Below are 19,018 nucleotides of genomic sequence, written 5' to 3' on the forward strand. Positions count from 1 at the left end.
AAAATGATGGCAATGTTGGTTCTACAGATCACTTTATTCAAAGGGAGCACAGAAACTATAGATTTTATTACAACATCTGTGGAGATGGCATAGAAGCTCAAAACAAAATGAAATTCTTCTTGGTGATCGACGTATATCCCATAATCATAGTATGAATGCAATCTTGTTATCATCTTCCTCTTCACATCAGAACAGAATTCTGAAAAATGTCAATGTTTCAAGCACCGAGTTGCAATGTGCAGCTGGAGTATGTCAAATAGCTTCTCTTTCAGCTACTAGATTCTCCTAAGAATTGATGAGCCGTTCCATAACCAATTTGAGAACTCTAGGAGCATCAACAGTTACTGCCACTTTTACTGAGGGTTTATCAGACCATTCAGTGACTTCAGCAAACCTAGTTTGTTCAACAGTAAACATAATAAGTACTACATTTCAATCAAATATCCCTCAATTCAAAACATTATCTGTACAAAGATCAATAAATTTCCTAAAGCATCAAAACAGAGAGCAAAACACGCGTGCATAGAGTATTTTAGTCATTTGAGACACACTTATCTAATCCAACACATCAAAACAACATGTCTAAGCCTAACTGAAAAGACAGCAAAAAGGTCTAGTTTCAGTAAGAATGGAAAAGATAGTTGCAGAAGAGATCTTTCGGTTTGACAATTTTGTCTTTTCCACAAGGCCTTGTATTCCTATCCAACAAAATTGTAACAACCCAACTCCTCTTTTTGGGCATTTGTGTGCCAAATCATGATTTGAGACCCCTTGTATAAGTCAATAATATCAATTTGGACTTGTCGGCATGTATTGGATAGGACCCGAGGGACTCGGCTGAGTTTCGGTACCACACCAATTCACAATTGCAGATTTTGCTGGTGCAGGATTGTGCTTCGCGATTGCGAGGGGTCAGCCCCTATCACGGAGGGGAAGAAAGATGGCCACCGCTAACGCGAGCTAGGATCTGCAATCACAAAGAAGGGGACATCTTCCAGATGGGCCTAGTTTCCCTTCAATGCAAATGCGACCACGACAGCCGTGAGCCGCGAGTGTGAAGACTTGCCAAGTTAACCCAGCGCCATCGCAAAGAAGGCCCGATCAGTATATATACAACAGTGATGAAAAATAACAGCTATCTTGAGAGGTTTTGAGGAAGCTCTCAGATTTGGGATCAATAGGGTGGAATGTCAACCTATAAATCAAGGTACACTAGTACTACAACAACATACCTAGTGTAGTTCCACATAGTGGGGTCCGAGGAGGGTAGAGTGTACGCAAACCTACCCCTACCTTACAGGTAGAGAGGTTGTTTCCCGTAGACCCTCGGCTCAAGGAAAAACAATCCAAAGCAACAGTTCAAACAAATAAGTGACGGAAGTGAAAGCATAATAAAGCAAAAGACTACGATAAATGAAGTACAAGAAACAACTAATAATAACAGAAATCGAAGGACAAGAAACTACAGAAGCAATACTACGACAACTAGTATGGATGGATAGCAAGACAACACACTACTACCCACTAACCTACAATCCTAATCCATATCCTCCACAACCTCCTATCTAAGGTCATGTCTTCGGTAAGCTAACAGTGCCCCAAATCCCGTCTAAGCACCGCTCCCCAATACTTCTTTGGCCTACCTCTAGCTCTCATAAAACCATCCCTAACCAACCTCTCATACTTCCTCACTAGGGCATCCGTGCATCTCATCTTCACATGTTCGAACCCTTCCAAACTCGCTTTCCGCATCTTGTCCTCCACCGAAGCCACTCCCACCTTGTCCCCGATATCCTAGTATGTGCACACATCCATCGCAACATCCTCATTTCTGCAACATTCATCTTCTAAATGTGAGAATTCTTGACTAGCCAACTCTCCGCCACATACACAATAGTTGGTCTAAACACCAATCTGTAGAACTTTTCTTTGAGTTTTGGTGCCACCTTCTTATCACACTGGACTCCCGATGCGAGCCTCCATTTCATCCATCTTGCATCAATACAGTGAGTTACATCCTCGTCCATCTCGCCATTTCCTTAGATAATAGACCGAAGATACTTGAAACTTCCTCTCTTATGGATGATCTGAGTATCAAGCCTCACTTCCATGCCATCCTCATGTGTTACGTCACTGAACTTGCACTCCAAGTATCTTGTCTTGGTCCTACTCAACCTGAACCCTTTCAACTCCAGGGTCTGTCTCCAAATCCAGCTTAACATTAACTCCACTACGAGTCTCGTTAATCAAAACTATGTCATCCATAAATAACAATTTCCTACACTAGTCTTGCATAGATTGGAGTCGTGGAGCAAGGAAAAGCAAGGAAAGTGAAGGAATGGGGCTAAGTTGCCCATGATGTAAGTGGAACTTTAGTTTCGTGTTTTGCTTGCTTTCCAATAAAAGCATGCCATTTTAGTTGCTTTGATGCATTTAAATTATCTAGTTCATGTGCGAGGAAAGTATGAGCAAGATAGCTATTTTTTAATACCCGGTATTGGCCACAAGGGCTGAGCTATGTATATTATATCCATCATGTTTATTTAGTTGTTCTGAACAGTTGATGATATTTGAGCATGTCTTTTATCCATTGTTATTTTCATCATGCCTATTCAACTGTACTTGATATCTGAATACTATTTGAATTATATTACTTGTGGGTAAGACATTGGCATAACAATCTTATGATCCTTTCCTTTTAGCAGAGTGCATTCTGCCACTTAGATATAACTTCTTCTCTCATCATTTGTCTCGATGATACTTCCTCCAAATAGTCTTCACTTTTTAGTTTTTGATGCTACAGCCGGATTGATATTTCAGAGGATGGTATGCTGCTTTATTAAGAATTCGAAGGTAGTCAAGAAGATATTTATGTTGCTTTCTCGAGAGGAATGGCCATACAGACATTGAGTCGATATTTTTAAAGGCAGACCTAGTGTTAAAGTAGCCGGGTTCATCTGAACCCAACGCTTTCGGCTCCAACCTTGTATCAATTTGTGAAATCTAATAGAGTTGGTATATATTAAGCGAACCAAATACACCGCTTCAAGAGAGAAGTGGATATAGTGGCATTTACTCCTCAAGCCCATTAGAACTTTAAAGCTTCCAACTCTTAGATCTTAGATCTGTCCCTGAATATTCTCCTCATTCAACTCATCCTATCCTTTCTCCACTCTAGGATTGTCACTTTTCTCTTCACTGTTCTCTTTCTGTTGTCTCTCATCCTCACTTTCCTTTTCACTTTGATCCTCAAGGATGATTTCACTTGACCTTCCTTCAGAATAATGAACATATGAGAAAGAAGATTTAGGTGCACACAAAAGTTGGTTTCCTCGCTTGACCACAACATAATTATTCCACTTCTGATCATATGGAAGAACATGAGCATTAGACAGGCACAGAAAGATATAAATGACATTTGACCTTAGGTACATCACAACAAACCTCCCTATGAGAATCTCCTTTTGGGTTCATGAAACTAAAGCGGGCTTGAGGACAAGATCCTTGGAGGACCAAAAATGAGAAGTGTTGACTGTTGAGGAAGTTTTCCTTTCCTGATATCCCTTTACTGAAGGAAGTTGAATCCTCAAAGTACTATCCTGTAGTGTGATTCGAAGATGGCAAGCGTCTAGGTCCAGCTGGAATTGTCAGCCAATGACAGAACCATATGATACTGATGGTGCTAGAAATATGGAGAATAGTAAATGTGCCCAACCATACTTTTGTAGGGCTGGGAAGAGAAGCTTTGTTGCTCTGAAAACACAAAAAAAAAGAATGGAGGATACACTCGTTCTTCTAAAAAAATGCAACAGTTTACCTTTTTTGTTTGTTATAAAATAGAGTCAGACCCCTTGTGATGCCATTTGTTTGGACACGAACCACACCTTCTGTATAGGTGATTAGTGAGGGATCAACAGCAGCAAGCAGAGCAGTTGGATCATGAAGGTAAACACCTATGTGGAGTCCCAGTTCCCGTAAAATCAGAACAATGAGCACGCACCAAATAATATACTAAGAAAGCCAGTTTGGAAAGAGACAGACCTTTTGTGCTGTATGCATCATGGTGATAGCCAAAATAGACACCCAAGATCTTGTCAAGGTACTTGGCATACTTACCATTAGACTTTGCCAACTCGTCTCGATCAAAATCTGAAATGGGTAAATAAGTATAAATAAAAAAGATAATTTTGTGGGAAGTGAAATAAAATGGTCCGGAGGAGCTCAAATTGTAGCATCTATGTTAAGAAGGGAGGGAAAAAGAATAAAGTACAAAGCACATCTTAATGCAATAGTATAAAACTTTCCTCTATATATTGTTACATTATGAGGTAATAATTTCATCATTACGTGAGATACTGTACTATTTTCCCAACAGTTATTGGCCTATATCACAAATTGATCTCTTTTCCCAAAGAATGATCAACATGTCAATATAAATCATGCAAGTTTCTTTTTTTGATGAAATAAATCATGTGAGTTTATTACAAGTTAAACACTGTGACTACCAGCCTGCCAGTGAAATCTGCTACGCCAAGATTAAAAGAGAAGCAAAGGTTTCAATATCCAGTTAAATTTGGGTTATCTGTGGAACTCCTGAACAAGAACCCAAATTTCATAACTTTCCTTCGCCCTAGGCGTATGGGAAGATGGAAATATGGCTTTGGCAATCAGATCATGCCCACTGGATTGGATGCAGAAAAGAGTTTGTTATAAAGCACATGCAACTTTACTTAATTAAAGATCCACGCATATGTATTTGCTTATTATTTAGCTAATGCTCAAGAATTTTTCAAGAGACAGGCAGAGGGATCAGGTAAAATTCTTCTGAAAATTTCTCTCTGCTCTTTAATTCATAATGTTACTATGTTACTATCTCTATTTCCAACAACAACAACATACCAACAGAAATCCTACAAGTGAAACCTGGGGAGGGTATAGTGTACGCAGACCTTATTCCTACCTCGGGGAGATAGAGAGGCTGTTTCCGAAGGACTCTTGGCTCAAGTACAACAAATCAAAGTAGGTATGAAAAGGAAAAATGCCAATGAAGAAAATATAGCAACTAATAAGGAAACAGTAACAACACAATAATACGATAATCAAAAGACAATAAACAAACAAATGATGATAGATATCAAAAACAAGAAATTACAAGAATAAGGCTAATACTACGACAAACACCACCAAGCCTAAATCCGCCGAAAAGCAAGACAACACTCCACTATCCACTAGCCTTCTAATCTAATCCACAACCTCCACACCATCATATTTAAGATCATGTCCTCGGTAAGTTGAAGTTTCACCATGTCCTATCTAATTGTCTCTCCCCAATATTTTTTTGGCCTACCTCTATCTCTCCTCGTACCCACTATATCCAACCTCTCACACCTCCTCACTAGGGCATTTGCGCATCTCCTCTTCACATGCCCCAAACCATCTCAACCCGCTTTCTGCATCTTGTCCACCACAGAAGTCACTTTCACCTTGTCCTAGATATCCTCGTTCCTAATCTCATCTCTCCTAATATGCACACACATCCATCTCCGCAACTTGTATTTTCTGAACGTGGGAGTTCTTGGCAGGCCAACACACTGTCCCATACAACAAAATCGGTCTAACCACCACTCTATAAAACTCAACTTTCAGTTTAGGTGGTACCTTTTTATCACACAACACCCCGAAGGCAAGTCTCCACTTCATACACGCCGCATCAATATGATGTGTGACATCATCGTCGATCTCCCAACTCCCTTGGATTAAAGACCCAAGATACTTGAAACTCTCTCTTGGGGATAGCCTGTGTGTCAAGCCTCATTTCCACGTTTGCCTCATGGATCAACATTTTTATTTGTTGAATGCTGACACTTAATGATGTTACACAAGACACGAAAAGTAATTTATTTAAAATTATTTCTCAATTTTTTCTTTTTCTTCCTTAATTCGCCATCCTTCAACTGTGCTACTATCTCCAAGTAACCAAATATCTTAAATAGTTTAAGCAGACAGTAAAAAATGGAAACTTCTAGTTGCTTTTGCAGAATATTTTCAGACCTGACATGAGGATGGTCCAGAATATTTAACCCATTCTTTCAAGTCATGAATGCAGGAAATGTAAGAGGAATAAGAATATGGTAGTGTAAGTGGAACAGAATATTTGAAGTACCATATGAACTGGTTGTAATAACGTAATCAATCGAGAAAGTACCAGTAAGGACAACTTGATGTGTAACATTTATTCCAACTGCTAGAACATCAGCACCGCTAGTAAATACAATATCAGCAGCATCTGGATCTCCAAAGATCTTGTGCAGATGAGCAACAAAACAGGCATAAATATAACATAGAGAATACACCTGAAAACCCAAAGTATGATTTTGGATGTATCTTAGCAACTTACATTCGCCTCAGCAGCTGGGTTGACATTTCCGTTTACAGAAAAGGCACCACCAAGAACAACAATTTGCCCAATGTTTTTAACAAAATCAGGATCTGATTGAATGGCCTGTTTCAATATGCCATTTCAGTGAACAGGTTTCTATAAGGTTATTATCAACTCATTCCATTCCAAATTATGTGGCATAAATTGACTGAACACGGAGCATAAGAAAGAAAGGAAGTTTTGGTACTAAACATGCCATAGCATTTGTGTGACAATTATAAGACTTCTAAAACTTGGTGTCTTAAACATGCCATCAAATTTGTGTGACTATTAAGGGTTAGGTTAAGTTGTTTCTGAATGTAGAAACTGTCATTCTTTTCGGAACAGACTAAAAAGGAATGATGCCACATAAACTGGAATGGATCGAGTAATATTTAGCTGGAAGATTACATACTTACTAGTGCTATATTTGTCAAGGGACCCAAAGCTACAACAGTAACCTTTCCAGGGTATACACTGGCTTGTTGAACAAGAAAGTCAACAGCATTCTGTTCAATAGGCATTCCATTTGGTGCAGGAAAGTTTTGGTTTCCAAGTCCATCCGTGCCATGAACAAAATCAGCAATTCGAAGTTTTGTACCTTTCTTCACATTAAATTAAACAAAGTAAGCAGAAGCATATACATAAGGAAAAGACATTTCTAAGTCTGCTGCCTATTCTGACTATTACCTTTTCTCAAAAAAAGGTTTGCTGCCTATTTGCTAAATGAACAAGTAATCAGAAAAGCACATTAAATTTTAGAAAAAGGAAATGTTATTGGTAAACCATATGAGAATTCTGCAACAATCATCACGTCCAGGACCGATGTTGCAATTGATTTTGTCATACGGAAGAAAATGCAAAAAACTAAAATAAGAAGATCCAGCATACACTTCGCCATTTCTTTTATCATATTCCCCCCACTATGCCTTATTCTGTGGATATGTTTTGCTGCTAAGTCAGGTATTGTAGGTTAGAAAATAAATTCTGATGCTATTTTAGAAAGCAGTTTCCTCTGAGCCACAACCTTCTGGTTTTCCTAAGAGAACATCTTCAGTTCCACTTGTTATATGGAGCAAGATCGCTATTGGTACATGGAGAAAGCTCTTGAAAGTTACCCCATACACTTGGAGTATGGAAGAAACATCTTAAAGTATTACTCACAAACTCGCTAAGCAAGATTTCTTGATACGATCCGAGACACAAACCGCAGTGGAATATCAAGTAACAATAATTGAAAGAAAAGTAAAGATAGAAGTCAATTAAAATAATCGAGAATAACCTGAATAGTAAAACAAAGAAGAAATCTAGAACCCTAGATGAGCGTTTCAGGCAACAATCGATATACAAACTTGATCGCTTCCAAAAAACTGAAAAATAGAACCCAAGATATAAAAAAACAAGAAGAAGATTAACCTCAGAAATCCAATTCACGAAAACAGGCAATCATGAGTCTAACTCAAACCAAGAGATCCAATAGCGTCTCAAATGGAGTTTTCCGATCTCAAAACTGTTGGGGAAAATGAGGAAGATCTCAAAAATATTCACAGTCAATATAATGGGGGATAAAATGGGAAAATAACAACGCCAAGAATTTTACGTGGAAACCGTTTTGAATAAGGGAAAACCACGGGCCAAGAGGAGCAATTGATATCACTATAAGAAGAAATTGTACACTACGTAGTCACAAGTACAATACTCAAAGTGACCATTACACACTCAAAAGACATAACCCTCTTTGATTTTCCACTTCACAAAAATATTGTTCACACTCTATTTTTCTTCAAAAACTATTTTCTTATAGTCTATAGTATACCTCACTATGCTCTCTAATATTTTCTCTCCACGAGGTAGTGGTTAGGCCCACTGAGTGGGATTTAATTAGGTATATTGTACATAAGCTGATGTAGAGGTCCCTATTTATAGACACGCACTATGCCCATTTTTCCACCTTGTATTAATTGGCCGATAGCCAATTTCAACAAAGATGTGCCCATTTTTCCACGTATTAATTGGCCGGTAGCCAATTTCAACAAAAGTGTGCCCAATATGCTGCAAATCTTGCCAAAGAAAATTTTATTTAAAGATAGGATCTGGACCCCACAATCTCCCCCTCCAATCCCATACACCTGAAGGAGATGTCTTCTCAAAGAGAGCTCATGCCGACAAGTTCTCTACACAGGTCGAACTTGTCTTCTTGTCTTCTGATATCTCCTTGGTTAGCATATCCGCAGGATTTTCACTTGTGCGAATCTTTTTGACGTGAAATGATTCACTCTCTACTTGCTCATGAATCCAATGATATCTCACATCTATGTGTTCTGTTCTTGCATGGTACCAAACTACCAGTGTTATCAAAGGTGCGCTTTAAGCCCTGAAGCGAGGCTCAAAACATGTTTAGCACTTTGCCTCGCTTTATGTGCACTTCAATGTCGTCATCAAGGTTCTAAGGCAACTTTTCCTTGCCAATGAGCCTCTTATGAAGAAGTGACACTAAATATTTCACTTTATCATGATTTAGTTTCAATTTCTTTGGTCATATATTTGTTATTCATGTTTATAGTTATTAGTCTTGGACTTAACATATATATTTGTATTTTTTCTCTCTTTGCACCTTTTTTTCATTAAAGCCCACGCTTTATTTGCGCTTAAAGCCCTCACGAACCTTAGAGCTTCTTTTTGCCTTTGATAACACTGCATGGTACATGGAGTTCTTGCTCAAGTGTATTGCACTTTGACTGTCACAATAGACAAGATACTCCATCTGTTGCAATTCAAGTTCTTGAAGGATTCGCTTGAGCCATATAATCTCTTTGCTAGCTTCAATAGACGAAATGTACTTTGCTTCAATTGTAGACAGTGCAACACACTCCTGCAACTTCCACTTCCATGATATAATTCCCCCCGAAAAAGTAAACAAATATACAACAGTGGATTTTCTGTTATTAAGGTCACCTAAAATATCAGAATTTGTATGGCCCTTCAAGATTGGATTTGATCTCCAAAACACAAGCATTCATATGAGTTTTCCTCTTAGATACCTGAGTATGCACTTCACAATGCTCTTTCCCTGGATTGTCAAGAAACTTGCTGACAACACCAACTGCATGAACAATATCAAATCGAGTACATATCATTGTATACATTAAACTTCTGTCAACAAAGGAATATGGAACTCTATCCTTTTTCCTCTTGTTGTAGGACACATTTTCTTGCTCAACTTCATATGACCAACAAGATGTGTGCTAACAAGCTTAGCATTCTTTATGTTGATGCGCTCAAGTACACATTCAATGTATTTCTGTTGTGACAAATAAAGTTTCTCTCTAAGATGAATAATTCTCATGCCCAAAAATTTGCTTAGCAGGACCCAAGTCTTTCATAACAAAAGACTTACACAACTCTTTCTTCAACTCGTCAATTCTAAAAGTATTTCTGCCCATAATTAACATATCATCCACATCTAACAAGAGGATGATAAAATTATCATCAGAATTTTTCTGTACACACACAATGATCTGAAGAAGTCTTCTTATAGCCTTGCTACCCCATAATAGATTCAAACTTCTTATACCACTATCTAGGAGCTTGCTTTAGGCCATACAGACTCTTTTTAAGTTTGGACATATAATTTTCTTTACCTTTCACCTTGAAGTCCTCAGATTGTTCCATATAAATCTCTTTTCTAGGTCACCGTGAAGAAAAGTCATCTTCACATACATCTACTCAATCTCTAAATTAAGACTAGCAGCTAATCCAAGAACTGTACAAATGGAGGACATTTTCAACATGAGAAAATATTTCTTAAAAGTCAATACCCTTCCTTCGACCAAATAGCTTAACAACCAATCTAACTTTGTACCTAGGCTTCAAGTTATGGGGTCTAGATCCCATCTTATAAGGAAGAAAATCTTTTTGGCAAGATTTGCAACAAATTGGGCACACCTTTGTTGCAATTGACTGCTGACTGATGAGTCCTTAGGGCTATATTTTAATAGAAATTGTGTCCTCAAATGCTTATTTTATCTCTATATTTGATGAATGAAAAGGTTAAAAAAACGAAGAAATGAAGGCCTGAGGATCGCCGAGTCCACTTGGTGAGTTGCCGAAGGGTCTTACTTCGCCTTTTGTTCCAGTGTACTGAGCCCTGAAGGAAAGGATCAAGTCAGTGGAAAAAGGGAGCAGTCGGCGTATCGTCGAGAAGTTCTGCGAAGCAGTACCATGTCGCCCAATGACCCAGAGCACGACGATGCTGAAGGATGGTGCAAGACGGTGATGAACTACACGAAAAGGTGAATCGCCGAGCTGATCGGCGATTCCGACTAACGACGCCGAATGATCCGCTGCAGCACAAATCAGTGAAAACTATAAATACTGGTTAGAGTTGTAGTTTTAAGAGTCGAACAATTATTATAATTTTCATATAGAATAGTACTTTTGGATATTTTTGTTCTAAGTTTGAAAGGGTTTTGAAGACTCGAAGTTCCAAAGGGTTTCATCTTCAAGATTTGGATTTGGGTCTCTTGGATTCTTCAATTTTGGCCTGTATCAAGACTTAAATCTTCATACCCATTTGAATGCAAGCTCAATTTGGTATAAATTTCTATCTCTTATACATGTGTGGCTAAAACCCCCAATTCTTGGGGTGTGATTTAGCGAATATGGGTTAAGATAATTGTTGGGTCTTGCTTGCTGATAGTTTAATCGTAGTTTAATTGTGATTTCGTTTAGTAGTTGTGGATGAATTTAATGAATTTGTAGTTGCAAATACAAGTTTATTTATGTGTTTTCGGCTTGCTCGAGAGAGAGGTCATAAAACTATAACTACTAAATTGATGGCCAGTGTGAGTGAGTCGACATGAGGTTCAGCTCGAGAGAGTGAACCCTAGTCCCATGTCCACACACTCAGCTCGAGAGAGTGAACCCTAGTCCCATGTCCACACACTCAGCTCGAGAGAGTGAGTGGGTTAAAGCGTAGGCTGGTCTTCATGTGGCAAGTGGGTGTCCGAGAGGAACACATTTGAAACGGGGTAAGCTACTCGAGAAAGAGCTTATCCTCCTTAAAGTTTAGTCTAGTCACAATTGTTCTGAATCTTCTATCGAAAGCATGTACCCAATAATCTAGCTTAACCCGTAATCCCTTCACACCCCAAGGATCTCCTCCCATTACTTAGAAATCTTTGTTTATTTTGTTGTTTTTACTCACTAGTGACAAAACCCCATTGTTAATTGACACTCTTGTGTCCCCCTTTAATTTACAATGTTTTTAATCGTTAATGTTTTTAGCTACAATTAGTTAGAACTAAATTTTATTTTTCTATTAATTCTCAAAACCACTCTCTTGGGAACGATCCCAACCCTTGGTTGGGTTACTAAACTATTGTACGATCGTAGACACTTGCATCAGAAGTTGTGTCTTGATTACGCAAACATCACCGACCTTGTTAAGAAATTTGGTCAAAGAAAGGGTTGACTTTGACGATATATTTTCTCTTATCGTGAAAATGTTCTCCATACGTAGAGTTCTTGGTTTGGCTGCTAGTCTGAGTTTAGAGATTGAGCAAATGGATGTGAAGATAGATTTTCTTCCTAGTGACCTAGAAGAAGAGATTTAAATGGAACATCTTGAGGGCTTCAAGGTAAAAGGTAAAGAAAATTATGTGAGCAAACTTAAAAAGAGACTCTATGGCCTAAAGCAAGCTCCTAGACTGTGGTACAAGAAGTTTGAATTTGCTATGGGAGAGCAAGGCTACAAGAAAACTTCCTCAGATCATTATGTGTTTGTACAAAATATTTCTAACGATGATTTTATCATCCTCTTGCTATATATGGATGATATGTTAATTATGAGCAGAAATACTTTCAGAATTGATGAGTTGAAGAAAGAGTTATGTAAGTCTTTTGCTATGAAAGACTTGGGTCATGCTAAGCAATTTTTGGGCATGAGAGTTACTCGCCTTAGAGATGAAGGAAGCCTTATTTGTCACAAGAAAAACACATTGAACGTGTACTTGAGCACTTCAACATAAAGTATGTTAAGCTTGTTAGGACACCTCTTACTGGTTATATAAAATTGAGCAAGAAGCTATGTCCTACAACAAGGGAGGAAAAAGAGAGTGTGGATAGAGTTTCATATTCCTTCGTCATCAAAAGTTTAATGTATGCAATAGTATGTACTAGACCTGATATTGCTCAGGCAGTTGGTGTTGTCAGCAAGTTTCTTGACAATCCAGGGAATGAGCATTGGGAAGTTGTGAAGTGGATACTCAGGTATCTGAGAGGAGGTTCAGATGAATACTTGTGTTTTGAGGATCAAATCCAATCTTGAAGGGCTATACAGATGTTGATGTGGCAGGTGACCTTGATAATAGAAAATCCACTATTGGATATAAATTGTGTGCTAGCGCACTACCATATCTGCCCTTTTGCCAAATTTGATCTCTGTTGGCTTCTTTCCACCCAAACCTTCTGCCTAACTCTGCTGCACCACAATATCTTGCACTCTAGTTTGCCACAGTAAAGTCATCATCGACATGGTGGAAGTGAAGGGGGATGGCTAGGCCATTGCCCTCCTTCACCTCTACACATAAGTTAAGGTTATGTGCTTTGTGTACAAAACAATAACGATAATAATCCAATTCCTCGTGCTCCTTGCTCCTCCCCAAAGAAAATTACGGACTTTTTTTAGTAAATACCATATACCATATAATCACTAAAAGAAGCTCATATGCTCAATTCACTTCACTTTTACCTCTTTTATTCAGCCATCCATTTGGCTAGGTTTCCCAGCCTTTTTCTTCTTTTCCTCTTTGTTCTCCTACCTTTATCATTATAGCAAATTTGCTAGAAGCACTAATCAATTTAATGCACTATTAATTGCTATTTACAGTTTTAAATTAATGAAAGACCGCAAATTAAACATGATAATAGAAGTACTTAGCATAACATATATTCATTTTGTTGATTATTAGTTTTTCCATCGATGTATTCTGCTGTGACCAGTGACCATTCTTCTGCTGTTTTATCAAAAATCAATGATCAAATACTATAAATTTAAAGATTTGAAAACATATTTTCCATACAAATGTCAATGACTTATTTCTCTTTTATACTATAAGTTGTGTTTGCCCCTCCCCTAAAGCACCTCCCTGGTTGTCCCCGCCTATTTCAATCAAATGGTTTGACAACATAGAACTTGTCAAAGTCATTCTCTGGGCAAACTGGATTACCAACTGTAGTTTAACTACATACTCTAATACCACTTGTTATGCAACTAGGCTCAGACTGCCGCAAAAGCAATTTTCTAACATGGTTAATCATATTTGACACAAACACAGCAAAGTTTTAAAGACTGATGAACACAAAATATTACTGAACAAGAGAGACCGAAGGATATAAGATGGTTCAACAAAAGTACGCTTACATCCACGATAAGATAAAAAACATTACTATATATGGTCATTATGGCTGGGGAGCACTGCAAGTTGGTATGACCGAAAAGCACTAAGGAAGAACTAAAAATTACAAGAAAAAAACACAGAAAAGCTGATATATTCTCAAAGACTCAATGAACTCCAATTATTGGGAAATATCATCTATCATGTCTCCTACACCAAAACATTTATTGTGAAGACATCTATTGTTTACAAAAGACATGACTTTTCTGAGTTTCAAAATCATCTCTCATTTCTTTCTAACCAGCTAGTCCAAAAGATGCAAACAGAGGGATGGTATGCCAGATTTTCTTCAAATTTTTGATGGCTTTCTTGACTCTACAAACATTTCAGCAAGCGTCTTACACTATATGAAATCACCAATTTACTCCACTTACAGTTAAGGAAGAGGTCCCAAATTTGTTTTGTATGGCTGCAGTGGAGGAGGCCAAAAAGTAGTGATCCTTTAATTAAAGCAAACTGAAATCATTGCAAAGGAATGAAAGACACCTCAATGTTTCGTGCATCTTTTTCGCTAACAGCATGGAAAAACAACTTTTTCATGCCCCAAATGATACCAAAGTGCTTCACACAGTTTCATTGTTCATCTGTCTCCCCCATTTTCTTTACTTTTCTTGACTATAGTTACATTCCTAACTACCAAGTGTTTCTAATACCAAACTCTGCCTTCACTTATTCCTTCTTTTAGCTTTGGTCTTAGATCTGAACGTTCGATAGGACCAGTCTAGAACTATTTTTTTACTTTTCTTCTCAGATCCACATACATGTCCCATGATAAACAAGATCAATGTCTTTGTAACTTAAAAAAAAAGTTCAATGTCTTTGTTTTCGACTTTTTTTCTTTTCTGGGAAAGGGTACTACAGTACTGATTAATTTTTCCTCGTATTCCTTTTCTCTTATTATTTTCACCAACTCAAAGAATGTTTCACCTGGGAAGCAAAAGGAAAGGGGGGAGAGAAATAGAGAGACAGAGTATGTACCAAGGTAAGTATATCTAGTGTGGATCATCATAACAAAACCAAAAATGAAACACCACAGTAGAGCCAAAGACTTGAGTCCCCTTTAACAAATAAATCGAAGTGACAACAATAACTAAAAAGCTTGGAGTATGGAACAGCTAAGCAAGTTAAAATGAGCAACAGGGTAGGATTGCATACAGTGATCGTAACATGAGAGCCTTCAGCCACCGGAATATCTGTCCTCCCAGCTATGTCCAACTGAATCATTAAAACCTCAAATCAATAACCATGAGCATAGCAGATATCGGATACACCACTACGATAGACCAACTAAGGAGCAAAGCTAAGTCAGTAGTCTTTTACCTTTTAAAATTTACACTTAGAACAAAAAAAAAAAAAAAACAAGGCATAAACAATTAGCAATTATCCAAGAAAATCAGCACTTTACCAGATGTAAAGCATTTCTGGTAGCTAGAGTTGTGTAGACATTTCCATATATAGTTGTAAGCCCGATCACCTCAACTTCAGGAGATTCCAATGCCACGAATATCGCCATTGCATCATCTGAGAATAGTTCAATTAACTCAACAATACAATTCACAAAAATTTAATCTTGGAAAACTTAATTCAACTGAAAAGAGTTTCTATAGGAAATTGAATGCAGAATTCAGAGAAAAAAACGAAAACCCAGATAAATCTTGACAAATTCCACTATAATAAAGTAAGTAACAAACAACACCAACTAAAAATATTGGGTATACTGAAATCATTCTTTCTACTATGTGTGTTAATGGAAGATACCAATGCCAGGATCAGTGTCAATGATGATCTTCTTGGGTTCTGAAGCCATTTTCTGAATCTAAATTGGAAGTTGAATGGATCTGGGATCCGGATGATGATGAAGGGAAAAGTCGATTTTTTTTTATATTATACAAACTAAAAATGCTCAATTCTCTGCATCTTTCTAGAATCTTTGATTGAGAGTTAAAAAGATAAAATCTATTTTATTCAAATTATTTTTGTAATATTTAAGGAATCTTAAATATATGGTAAGATAAAATATATTTTTAAAATTAAGAAATTCTTAAATATTTTGTAAGAGTAAAATATATAAGAAAAATTAATAATAAAAAAACCTCCATGGGGAATAGATGTAACAATTCAAAAAATCTCCACGGGCTAACTTTTTTGGTATTCTTCGTATGTATACATCATCTATAGAAGGCTAGGCTTAGTCAACCTTCTTCATATGTAATCAGATTTCAATGTCAATCAAATCAGTTCTCGTAATAATTTTTAAAAAACTAACATTGCAGGTTTGTGACGAATGTACTTATAGTTGTATTTTTAATTTATTTTTTTAAATCATATTATCAATTCTTGTTTGTTTTTAAATATTCTTAATTTTACATTATCTCAAGTTATAAATCTAATTTTTCGTTTACCAATCGGGAGGACCTTTGTATCTAGGGTGCATATAGAAATCCTTTAGTTGAATATAAGCATAATAATTTTCAACACCTCACTATTGTATTAGAAAAATTAATTAAAAAAAAATCTCCACGGATTAACTTTTTTGGTATTCTTCGTATGTATACATCATCTATAGAAGGCTAAGCTTAGCCCACCTTCTTCATATGTAATCAGATTTCAATGACAATCAAATCAGTTCTCGTAATAATTATAAAAAAAAACTAACATTGTAGGTTTGTGTTGAATGTACTTATGGTTGTGTTTTTAATTTATTTTTCTTAATCATATTATCAATTTTTATTTGTTTTTAAATATTCTTAATTTTACATTATCTCAATAATTTTTCGATTAGCAATCGGGAGGACCTTTGTATCTAGAGTGCATATAAGAATCCATTAATTGAATATAAGGAGAATAATTTTCAACACCTCACTATTGTTATTTATCTTATGGAAATGAATATTGAAATTCTTTTTTATGTGTCAAATACATTTTTACAGGTTTATTTTATTTTCTTCCAATCTCTTTCTTTCCATCCATTTTTATTTGTAGGAGGATGAATATTTTGGTACCAAATTTTATACGGCACAAAATGAGGTATTTAGTTCAATGAACATTTTTTTAAAATAAATATATTTGGTTTAAACTTTAGATTCTTAATTTTTGAATTGTTACTTCAAATTTTATGATGGTCGAAGAAAGTGAATATCGAGTTTAACAACATTAATTACTTATGTCTAAAATCTCTTTATTATAATTTGGAAGACTGATAAAAGTCATATGAAGACTCTTACATGAGTAAAATTTCTTTATTTATTGTAAGTTAATTATAATTAGCCATCAAGGTTAGCAATAGTTAAATTTCACGTAATGATGAATATTTGTTATTTTACTATGTCTATCTTCAAGGCTAATTAGGAAAAAATATTGATTCCACATTAAATTAGAAGGAAAAAACTATTTATACCTATTAAATATAATCAAATAAGTCCTTCGGGATGACTCAGTTAGTTTGGAGGGTGGTTATCCACACGGATGACCCGGAATCGATCCCCCCTCAATGCCTTCTGAGTCGAGCATATCTCATAAGGCTTGCCTAGTGCGGTTTACATCTCCTGTGTGGTTTGTAGGCTATTACACAATGGGGGGTTTACCCAGTGCGCACAAAGTGCTCACCATAGAGTGCTCACCCGAAGGACAAAGGTTGTAGCGGTTGCGGGTTATCCTGGGGTTCCAAAAAAAAAAAACAAATATGTTCACAAATTTAAAACCAAATCCATATACATGGCATGAACTCAATGACTTATTTATGTTCAACCATTCTAGGTACTTCTCCTATTCTGAATACATGTGTATGCTTTCTTACACTTTAAAACCATAACATAGTGAATTCAAGATCAATTCACTTATTTTCATTACATTAGTTAAAAATTATTATCCCAAGTAAATCCCGACATCCTAGAAGTTGAGGAGCAACTATGGTTGATGTATTTTCCAACATTTCCATATCTTGACGCATCAAGGGTAAAGCCATCTTCATCCTTCTTCGATAAAGAAATTGACTCAATTTTGTGGTAATTATTACGCACATCATTCCTTTTGGGGACTTATTTGTTATAGTTGCCAACATCAAACAAGTAGTCATCATGATTTATTTTATTTTCAATTTCTTTTTTCATCAAGCAACTCTCCAACATATTCACATATCAAACTTTCAAATGAGACATAATCTCGTGACCTCAAACCCAATCCTCTTGATTCGATTTTGAAAACCTTCAAATGATACCGAAGACCATGTTTGATAACTCAAATTTTACAAGAAGGGGGACATTTGCAAGATGGACCACACTCATAAACAAGAGGCTTTACTCCAATAATAAAGTGTGTTGCTTTGAATAGACACTCATATTTGTTCCTACACTACTAAAAATAGAGCCAAAATTTACCAAGAAAAAAAAGGACTACATCGGTCTAAGAATCTAAGGCAAAATCTGACAACGTCCCTTAATTTTTACCTTTTTTTAGTATTGTAAAAACAAAGTTGAGATTCCATTCAACACACAAAAAGCTCTATTGTTGGAGCAAGTAATGTTGTAGTCAATCTTATAACTTTACTCCTTGCAAAAATAGAATTAGCCGACCTGGTCCATGAAACTATTTGGAGGTTTTAAAGATCAAATCAAGAGGATGGAATTTGAGGTCATGAGATTATGTCTCATTTGAAAGTTTTATAGGTAAATATGTTTGGGAGTTTCATGACAAAAAAAAGAAGTTAAGAATAGATAAAGCATGACGAATACTTGTTTGATGTTGGAAAAAATGATGAAGAAAACCTTGAAGGGAATGATGCACGTAGGGATAACCTAAAAGTGAAGTCAAATTATTTGTAGAAGAAGGCAGACGATGGCTTTATCCTTGAATCTTGATGCATCGATATATGAGAATGTTAGAAAATGTATCAACCATAGTTACTCCCCAAACCTTTATGCTCAAAATGTTATGTATTACCATGATGGTAGGAGAGTACCTCGCATATTTTTTTTCACTTCTAAAAGAATTAATTTTAGATATAGATGTAGATGACGTCACAAAACAACAATTAGAGTTGAGAAGAATCAATAGGACCAAAAGTTCTTCATGTTGATTTGTGACCTAGACTCAATTAACAACTAGTTAAAAAGGACTAGAGGTAGAATAAATTGATCCTACGGAA

The 19,018-nt window shown here is 36.4% G+C and overlaps 1 protein-coding gene across 1 annotated transcript; it reads right to left on the minus strand.

Moving 5' to 3' along the window:
- Window positions 1-17: 17 nt before the first annotated feature.
- LOC125823504 (probable uridine nucleosidase 2) lies at window positions 18-15,769 on the minus strand. Its single transcript, XM_049502884.1, has 9 exons — window positions 15,634-15,769; window positions 15,281-15,396; window positions 15,031-15,090; window positions 6,838-7,023; window positions 6,398-6,502; window positions 6,206-6,302; window positions 4,042-4,149; window positions 3,818-3,953; window positions 18-394 (listed from the first exon to the last, which is right to left on the minus strand). Exons 1-9 carry the CDS (start codon window positions 15,680-15,682, stop codon window positions 286-288), a joined length of 966 nt encoding a protein of 321 aa, XP_049358841.1. The 5' UTR covers window positions 15,683-15,769; the 3' UTR covers window positions 18-285.
- Window positions 15,770-19,018: the final 3,249 nt, after the last annotated feature.

This window comes from Solanum verrucosum, unplaced genomic scaffold (genome assembly GCF_900185275.1).
Source record: "Solanum verrucosum unplaced genomic scaffold, falcon-dt-bn FXZP01000012.1, whole genome shotgun sequence".
Classification (NCBI taxonomy): domain Eukaryota; kingdom Viridiplantae; phylum Streptophyta; class Magnoliopsida; order Solanales; family Solanaceae; genus Solanum; species Solanum verrucosum.

Bases quoted from the DNA above. Each gene is read 5' to 3' on its own strand.
- LOC125823504 (XM_049502884.1), bottom strand. From the start codon at position 15,682: ATGGCTTCAGAACCCAAGAAGATCATCATTGACACTGATCCTGGCATT. The intron at 15,397-15,633 runs GTATCTTCCATT...AACTATTCTCAG, and splicing joins TGACACTGATCCTGGCATTG to ATGATGCAATGGCGATATTC. The intron at 395-3,817 runs GTAAACTGTTGC...TGAACAAACTAG, and splicing joins TTTTATAACAAACAAAAAAG to GTTTGCTGAAGTCACTGAAT.